The 10233-nt window shown below is 34.8% G+C and overlaps 1 protein-coding gene across 1 annotated transcript; it reads right to left on the reverse strand.

Annotated features, from left to right (window-relative positions):
- Nucleotides 1–4577: 4577 nt before the first annotated feature.
- On the reverse strand, nt 4578–8555 carry LOC112001970 (aldehyde dehydrogenase family 3 member F1). The gene is given in 11 exon segments (XM_065780443.1): nt 4578–5087; nt 5325–5474; nt 5933–6023; nt 6286–6442; nt 6445–6457; nt 6551–6655; nt 6797–6921; nt 7179–7385; nt 7521–7617; nt 7943–8011; nt 8326–8555. Coding segments are annotated over 11 exon segments (1473 nt in total). The 5' UTR covers nt 8524–8555; the 3' UTR covers nt 4578–4826.
- Between the last annotated feature and the right edge of the window lie 1678 nt (nt 8556–10233).

Below are 10233 nucleotides of genomic sequence, written 5' to 3' on the forward strand. Positions count from 1 at the left end.
ACACGGGATCTTTATTCTACAGGGTGTTTAAGACAAAATACTTCCCAAACTACTCAATCATTGAAGCAAAATCATCCACAGGATCATATGCTTGGAAGAGCATTCTAAGGTCTAGGCACTTGATTGAACGAGGAGCAAGATGGCGGGTGGGTGATGGGCAAACCATTAAGATCTTTCACGATGCCTGGCTACCAACTGAAGAAGGTCGAATCGCAACACCTCAATCTGATCTAGGTGCGGAAGCAACAGTAGCCCTGTTAATAAATCGGACTTCGGGTTGGTGGAATGCCCACTTAATTGATCGCCGTTTTTATCTGCGAGATGCTAGGCTTATAAAGTCTTTGCCTTTGTGCTCGACCCCACAACCTGATATTCTAACTTGGCCCAAGGAAAAATCTGGAAACTACTCTGTAAAATCCGGGTATAAGCTTCTGTGTGAATGGCAAAATGAAGAGCTGAATTGGAGCCAAGTTTCTAATGTTGAGAAGAGCTTCTGGACCAGCATTTGGAAGATTAAAGTTCCGGGAAAAATCAAGCACTTCATATGGAAAGCGTGCTCAAACTCCTTACCAACAAAAGAAAACTTGATGAAGTGAAAAATTCTTCAAGAGGCGGTTTGTCAACGTTGCTCAGATGGTGGGGAGGATGTTCTACATTCATTGTGGAGCTGTGACAAGTTGCAAGCGGTCGGGGAAAAGGATTTTGGATGGGCGGTCAGGTCTGGAATTTCACTAAATTCTTTTTTCGAGCTACTGAAGTTGATCCAAAGCAAGCCCTATTCAGTGGCTTTGTTTGTAGCAACGGCTTGGTCGGTATGGTACCACAGGAACAAGACTCATTTGAATGAAACCACTCTACCATTTGAGAAGATCACGGACTTTGCAAGAGACTATATCCGTGACTTCAAAATGCTAATAAGCATCCCTCCTTGCTCACGTCCTACAGTTTAGAGGAGATGGAGTCCTCCTACATCAGATTATTGGAAGGTAAATTTTGATGGCGAAATGTTTGGAGAGTCTGATGAGGCTGGTATAGGCGTGGTCATCCGAAACTCCAATGGCGAAGGGAGGGCTGCCCTGTCTAAAAAGGTTAAGAAGCCACCTACTGTGGAAATCCTGGAGCTACTTGCTGCTAAGCGAGCAGTGCTGTTCTCCCTTGAAACTGGCACTACAAAGTCAGTGATTTAAGGGGTTGCTGAGACAGTGATCAGGGCACTTTAGCACGGTGGTTGGGAGAGAGCTCAGGGGGGTCACCTAATAAAAGATATTTCTGCTGTAAAAAACTCTTTTCAGAGTATTTCTTTCTCTCATGTTGTTCGGCAAGGCAATGCAGTCGCTCATGCCTTAGCCCAGAGAGAAAGACATTCATTTCCTTTTTCTGTCTGGATGGAGCATGTTCCACGAGACATTGCATCTTTTCTTTCTTCTGATTTTCATATACCTTGACTAATAAAAGCAGCAGCACGTTTCTTTCTCAAAAAAAAAAAAAATTAGCTCTGCTTTTTTTATAATAAAAGCAACAGCACGTTTCTTTCTCAAAAAAAAAAAAAAAAAAAAAAAATTAGCTCTGCTTTTTTTCTTAGTAATTGTTTTAATATAATTATTTTCCTAATTATTTTAATATCTTCCTCTTGATGGTTTTTTTTTTCAATTTTAAATTATATAAATTTCTGTCCATGATTCCAACATCAACAACATCATTATTGTTATTATTATTAATATAATTGTCAGGCTTAATTACGTATTTTCAATAATAATTAAAAAAACACTGATTAAAGGAAAAATGATAAAATAACCTTAACAAAATAGTTAAGTCCTTTTTTAGAATTTACACTCCAAACAGCCATTTTTAAAACAGCTTATTCAAACGCTTAATGTAACTTTAAAAATAAAAAACGCATACTTTTACATTTTTACCAAACATTTATCTGTGATTTTTAAAATGATGTTTTCAAAACACTCGTTTTTAAAACGCACCTTTATGACCAGCCTATCCAAACAGTCCCACATACGGCCTCACCCACAGCTTCTCTCTCATCCTCCTCCTCCACGGCACACGGCTCCACCTTTGTTTTGGGTATTCATTCCTAAACTTTGTTGCTAATTGCTTGACAAGACATATTGATCGTTCTGCTAGAGTGATGCGTGTGATTACATGGAATTGGTCATTTAGAGCATGAAACTCATGCCACGGTACTGGATAAGTTGCTAGCCTGGGAGAAGCTATATGATGAAGTGAAGGTATATTGCAGTATTTCTTTTTGCTTTGTTTTTTTCACACTTTGTCCTAAAAAAAAAAAGCCGTACCCAGTGCCGTTCCATTTTACATGAACTGATTATTAATTTTTTGCTTAATTATATATTTTGATTTTACAGAGACCTTTAACCCCTTAAGATGGCTGAAGTTCTTAAAATGACCAGTGATATAATACAATCCTTGGCACATTCATTTTGGAAGAATGGCTCCAGCTGTTATATTGTATTGCTATTGTTGTTTTTGTGTGTGTGCAACTTGCTAAATTTATGGGCCTTCACATGTATGCTTGAGCATTTCTTGAGTATAAGTAATGAAGATTTTCTTTGAGTTGATAAGATTTGGTGCACGTAGATAATCTTCTAGCTATTACTTCTAAAAAATAAAAAATAAAAACTTCTAGTTATCTCAGCTTGCTTGTCAATTTGTCATGAAGTTGGTGATGTGCTTTAGGGGTATGATGCACAATTTGAGACAAACAGATAAGAGAGGTTGGGAATCCAAGGTAGGATTTAAAGTCATAGTGCCCTTTGCAAGCGCCAAAGGGATCTAGTTCAAATGGTATTTCTCCTTCCATAACACTCCTTATTTTGTGGGTTTAAGTTAGGGATGGCAAAATTTGACACGACCCGCGAACCCGACACGACTAACCTGTTTATAAACAGGTCATGGGTTGAGGCTAAATGGGTTAGGGTCATATTCGGGTCGACACGGCTAACCCGTTTAATAAACGGGTCGTGTTCGTGTTTAACATGTGAACCCGTTTGACCTGTTTGACCCGTTTAAGTAATAAAGGTATTAAATTTTGTTATTATTGCTTAATTTTTGTTGTTGTAATTATATGTTTATTATTATATTTATGGTTGTAATTGTATTTTAATTTTAGATATATAGAAATTAATAATAGATTATTTTAAGTCCTGTCAGGTGCCTATGTAACACTCCTTATTTTGGTATGTTTCTTCTTCCTTGATTTTCTTCAAAACGAGAAACCCATAGGTTTGTTTTTCGAGCAACCTTGACAGTTTTGAGTGGCGAGCGGTGAGCAGGTGTGATCTGGGTTGGGACGACATTCTCTGCGTCAAGTTGAGGCGGTTAGGACTTAATTATTAGCTCAACCACACTTTGTGGATCAAATCAAATACCACCAACCGTTATGTAATAAAGGGAGCAAGCATTTTGGGGAACAAAATATCAGATGAAAGCCATATGACATTTTGAGTATCCAGCACTCCAGCTTCTTCTTCCTCCTTTTTTTTTTTTTTTTTTTTTTAAGTTTCAATCTATAGCATCTGCTTCTAATAATTGCACTTTTTATCATCAAACTTAGACACCAATTGGTTTTTGGTGTAGGTGGGAATTGAATCATAGATCTTTTATTCAATCATTAAAAAATTTATTAGTTAAACTAATTGGGACTCACATCAAGCTTTTATTTGGAAGATAGGAGAATCATAAGTTACAATTTTAGAATATTGATTATAGTAATTATTTGACAAAGTTATTATTCATGCTGGTAAGTATATATTGAATATTGATTATGTCACAAAATTCAATCCATTTATTTCATAATAAATTGAAAGGATTTTTAAAAATTTGTATTAGAACTAACCTAAAATCTTAGAAGATCTTAATCCATTGTTGCTTACAGTTTGAATCTGGCTTTTTCCTCATCACACCACAACCACCTCCCCTCCCCCCTTCTCTCATTTTGCTAGATCTAACAGTTTATCAGCTATCACTTGGAAAGCACATAGGTCTCCTTATGAACATGTAGCAACATGATTTTGCATCACCGGATGTGGGACTCTTTTTGTGGATTTGATGTTACAATAACATCTAAAATGGATAAAAATGCATTTTGCATCATCGGATGCTAATGCTCGAACGACTGGTTTACTGTGGGATTAGACGTTGATACACGTGCCTACTTCACAACAGCTACCATGACAAACTGAACTCAGCAAAACAAGAGCCAACGCATTTTTTACAAGAGGCTCCATCTATAATAAACACAAAGGGGCCTCAAGCCAAGCCCAGGGAGCAGCTTCACACTAGTAACCTCTTGCTTGTTTGTCAATTGAAGTGTGCCTTCCAACCATGTGGAGGCTTAGAATTGAACGTCAATTAGGATCCTTTAGAATTCATGGACAGTCACAATCATACACGCAAACACAGAAACAGAAATAGGAATAACTGAAATCCCTGATCTAGGCTTATTACTGAGACATACATCATACATGACAAACTTCTTAATTAGATGTTATAACTTATAACCTTTAGCATGTCAAACATAGAGTAAATAATTAAACATACTCCTAATATATAAAACCAACATAACTTTAGCCTATTAGTAATACAGACCTCTCAGCACTAAGAAATTTTTTCTAACTCACATAGGGAAACATATCCCCAAAGTTCCCATTGCTTTCTCTGAAAAATTCAGAAACTTTATTAAGAAACACGCACACATTAGTTGCTGATTCTATAATAAAAATTACAACACTTTTAAATGAACATCTGAATGTGATCTTGCTCTCTTCTTTTTGGATTTAAGGTACTTCCAAAAGTTGCTATATCCCAGCTGATCTCTGTCTACGCCTCTTCAAGCCCAATATGACAAGGACTAATCCAAGATAATCATAATTGAAAGCGGATTCTAAGAGTTGCAGCTTGTAATTGTTCCATGGAGGAAATCTAAACCAAAAATCAGTTAGGAAACTTCTTCTTGCAATGGCCTTCTCATGGCTAAATGTGTCAAATGAGAACTTTCCATGGTACCTTCCAAACCCACTTTCACCGACTCCTCCAAATGGGAGGGTATCAGCTGCATACTACACATAGCCAAATGAAAGTCTTTAGACTGAGAATATATTAGGAGCTATAAGCAATATATAGTGTCTTGAGGTCTATTCTATTAAACTGTTTTTTGCCTTTGTAAGGAAGTGTAGTTTAATATTCACTAATTAAGCACAGATTAGACAGTTTAGCCATGAAACAGCCTGCCATATTTCTTTTGTTTACTTGAGAAACTAAAAGTAGTGTAGACAATTGACTTATTGGTAACATACTTGAATAATTGTATCGTTGAATGTCATGCTTCCAGATGATGTTTCAGAAATCATCATTCTTTGGAGTGTTTTATTCTTGGTGAAGCAATATATAGCCAGTGCATTAGGCCTTGAATTTATGAATTGTATACTGTCTTCAATCTTCTCCAGCTGTCAAACCAAGAAAAGAATCACTATAAATTTGCAACATTCACTATCTGCAACTGAGTACTCAGCTTTCTTGGGGTACCACCACATTTATAAGCTTGCTAGTAAGGCCAGTAAAGGGTTCGTTTGGATACAATTTACTTTTGCTGAAATTGAAAACTGAAAAACTGAAAACACTGTAACAAAATAGTTTTTAAATGTGTAAATAGTGTTGTGGGACCCATTTTTAATATTTTTTAATGCGTGAATAGTTTATGGACGGTGAATTTTGTCTCTAAAAGTTAATAACTACGGCTTAAAAAAATTAAAAAAAATAAAAATAAAAGAAGAAGAAGAAGAAGAAGAAGAAGAAGGAAACGTGAAAGTACTAAACGCAGACGCAAGATTAAGTTGAATCCAAACACATACAAAGAAACCTACAAAACTGTACCTAGGTCTGCATGTGTTATTGTGTGTCTTACTGTGATTATTGGAAGCAATGGGCCAAAGACCTCATCAGTCATTATTGCTGCTTGGAGAGGGGGATCCACCAGGATTGTTGGTTCAATGAACCTGAATGGACATCAATAACAAGCATATTAAAACTACTTGTGAAACATACTAATTTAAGAATAAACACGTTGTCAAAGAAAATTGTCCTAATGGAATCATAATATAGGATAAATCCCATATAAAAACCAGTTTATCATATATGAACACTACAAATTCATATATAACCAAAACTTCTTACACAAAAAAGGGGGTGGGGGTATTAAAGAAAGAAAGCTTAAACTGTAAGGTCCATATGCACAAAAGAGATTAAGGTGTCATTTACAAGTTGTTTTCATCCACTGATCCACCATAAACAATAGAAGCATCAACATGCGGGTCCTTAAGAAGATTCTTCAGTCGTAAGAGATGTTGTTTATTTATGATTCTGGCAATGCTGTGTGATTCTTTTGGGTTTTCTCCAAACATTTCCTTGATTATGTTCTTATCAACTCCACCTTAAAAAGAGTATCATAATTTCAAAATATTGTTGCATTACAAAAAAAATTTAAAACCCATATAATATTCAGCATAAACTACTACTTTCATACCACAGTGTGTGTAAATTTCTTTTCAACAAGGATGTAGTCTATTGCTATGCATGCTTGACCAGCACAGCAACCAAATTTCCCAAAAATAATTCGTTTTACTGCCACCTTGTGATTAAAAAGCACAAAAGAACTCAGCTTAGCAAATTGTCATAACATAGTAATAGAAATGCATAGGTGTTTTAACCAATTAGGCCAATTTTGTGACTACAAACAAATCATAGTGTAACATATTAAGGCTGAACTTACCTTCATGTCCCAAGAACTAGAAAGGGAATCAAGAACAGCAGGGCATTTTCCACCCAACTCTAGAGTAACAGGTGTTAGATGCTTCACAGCTGCAGACATGACTATCCGTCCAACATGTGCACTTCCTAAGCATCAACATTAAGATTGAATTACTTAATCTTTTATAACCAATGGTTAGAATAATGATCAGGTGAATAAATTCATTATTGCATATATATCAGTCTAAGCTTTTGGAACAAGTGTTAGTTTATCATAATGTTAGAGTGAGCAATTATGAATTTGAACCATGTCTTCACTTTACTTCTTATTTAAAAAGTCATATTGAGCTTGAGTCTGGGTCCACATATAAGAGGGAGTGTTAGAAAGATGAGAGAAATTTTACCTGTAAAGAAGATCTTGTCCCATCTCTGCTGTAGGAGTTGTTCACCCACAGATGGTCCACCTTGGATAACCTTGACAGCTTTGTTGTCCAAGTAAGTGGAAATGGCATTTGCCAGAAGAGAAGCACAAGCAGGAGCCAATTCAGAGGGCTTTAAAACCACTGTATTTCCAGCAGCTAATGCCCCTATCATTGGTTCCAAGGACAGTCCTATGTTTTGTAACAAAATGACAAAAATTTTTATCATGATTAAGGATATTGGAGAGGAAATTGAAGCAAACTATTATGAGTTTCTTTTTTTTTTTTTTTTTTTTGTGGTTCAAAAAAGTATAATGATTTACTCACCAAAGGGAAAATTCCAAGATGAAATAATGAGGACAAGGCCAAGAGGCTCAGGAACAATTTCTGCACTAGTGAGCAAAGCAATTCTCGGTAGTTTAGCCTATAAACCATGCATTAACAAACATTGTTGTTAGTAAGTATGTCTTGCCCTCAATGTACTTCTTGAACATTATTAGGACATGTGAACATGGTGGTTTATGCATAAAGTTTATTAACTTAATTGCTTACCTAGAAAGCAGAAAAAAATTAATTGCTTACCTAGATAGCAGAAAAAAATTAATTGCTTACCTAGATAGCAGAAAAAAAATTAAAAAGGTTCTGCGAACACTTTTTTTTTTTTTTTTAAATTATGAAATATACACATAATTAGTTTCTTCTTCTCTATATTTTTTAAATGCCATGTAATGTCTAGTAAATGAGCTTACCGTTTTGCTCGACATCCAGTCCTTCAAAGACTCCAATGTCGTATTCACTGTCTTAGTCGAGGTTCCTATCTGCAAACAAGAATTTTTTATACATAAGAAAAGTAAGAGATCAAAATTTGGCTTGGCACACTTGTGATAAATAGCTTTTTTTTATTTAACTTGTAAATAGAGATACAACTCAAGGATTGACATGACCATCACACCAATCCTAGAAACTAGACAACCACAAAAGCATGCACTCAAAATGGACTAAAGAAATCCCTCATATGCTTAAAATAAAAGAAGTTAGTAACCTCTCAAAAAAGTTATTATGACTTTTTTTAAAGGGTAGTCCATTTAAAAAAAAAAATTGAGTATTAAAATGGAACAAGAATAGTTTGTACCTCATCTCTAAAAGCCTCAACATGATGCTTTCCCAAGTCTTGCTTAAGAGCCTTAAAGATATCTCCCTCTTTCTCCTTCAAGAGAGTAAGCAACCCTTTGAGCTGTGACTTTCTCCAGGATGCTTCTTTAGTTTTTCCATGCCTGTAATACTCCCTCATATCCTCCAGATCTCTTTCCAAATCTCTCCAAGTCTCCATGGCTAAGGTAAAAACAATACACTAGACCTTAGCTCTTCATCCACTACTTAATTCAACTGGCCTTCTGTGCTGCCTAGTTGGGCTTTATAAAAGCTGCTCCTCATTGCTCATTGCCTCATGCAGTCTTACATTAGCGGCATACAGTAATGATGTGGGCCCTAAGGGATTCAATGTCGAGTAATTTTTGGGTACTCTCGAAGTATGATGAATGGTGCTCAATTCTCTCACATTCATAGTGGTGTCTACTCATTAAATTCATAGTAGAATCTATCATGAATGTGAAAGAAAAAACACCATTACACTATACTCTAGGAGTATCTAAAAATTTTATATTAACGTCGGCTTCAACTTTCAAAACAAATATACATTTTTTTAGAAAATTATGTAAAAACGCCCAACATTTATCATGTTCTAAATTTTTAAAGCCTTTATTTGAAACTCCAATCCATCTTCATTATTCATTTTTATTATTCTTGATAGTAACAAAGCTGAAAAAAATTAGAAGTAAATAAACTTTAGTGTTTCACTTAAAAGTAAGCAACCCCAATTTCTTGAAATCATTTTCTCACTCTAACTGAAGCTTTCTCTCTCTAAATGGAACTTTCTCTCTTTACCCTCTTCATTCAACGGTTGTCAAAATGATTACCCATCAAACCCCAAGTAAAACACATAATTGTGAGTTCCAGTTAACTTAACTGGTAAAGTCTTGGATGGTTGAATAAAAGATCTGGAGTTCAATCCCCACCTACACCAAAACTGATTGGTGTTTTAGTCTGATAATAAAAAGTTATCATCAAGAGCAGATGACATAGATTGAAACTCTAAAAAAAAAAAAAAGTAAAACACATAATTTAATCAATGGTTTGCTATTCTATACTTCATTACACCAAGTTAATAGAAATGAATAATGAAAATGAACAAAGGTTTCAAATTAAAATGATTTCATAAATTTGGAACTTTAATTTGACAAATCAAAAACCTAGAACTTAATCTTAAACCAAGTTAAAGTTTAAGCCTTTTTATGTTTTCCCTTTTTGTTTTTCTTACCTTACAGACTTTTTCTTTTTGTACAAACTTGTACAAGAATTATTAGAAGTGCAATAAAATTGGACTACAATTTCTTATTTGATGTATCTTATTGGCTAACGTAGCATAACTATATAGCTTATTGAGCTAGGCACTTCTTTGCATTTAGCTGAAGATTATATGGTTGAATTTAATTGAAAAACCTGAGCTATAACATCTATAAAACTGAATCAAAATTCTAAATTCTAAAATTTACCCTTATTACAAAAATAGAAGCAGTTTCATAAAACAAGATTGTGCAACATGGTGATCGATGTGATGGTCATTGATGAAGGCAATGGCCCCCCATATGTGTTCTAACTCCTCTATATATATAAATATATATATATATATAGGGCAACACTTAGATACAGTACTTAGGTATTGTTCCTTAAATTCCCTTCTTAAGATTCTGCCATGTAGATTTTTTCTTATAGGAAGAAAGTATATTTTTTAGTTAAGTAGTCACATGACAAAATCTTAAAAGGTGAACCTAAAGAACAATATCTAAGATATTGTATCTAAGTTTTGTCTATATATATATATATATATAAAAGAAGGGCCTCTGACTAAGAGAAAGGACTACAAGTGTGAATTGGAGTTAGCTTCTTGTTATATTTGTAGAATCATGGCCTAGGTTGTGAA

Source organism: Quercus suber, unplaced genomic scaffold (assembly GCF_002906115.3).
Source record: "Quercus suber isolate HL8 unplaced genomic scaffold, Cork oak 2.0 scaffold_13, whole genome shotgun sequence".
Lineage (NCBI taxonomy): Eukaryota > Viridiplantae > Streptophyta > Magnoliopsida > Fagales > Fagaceae > Quercus > Quercus suber.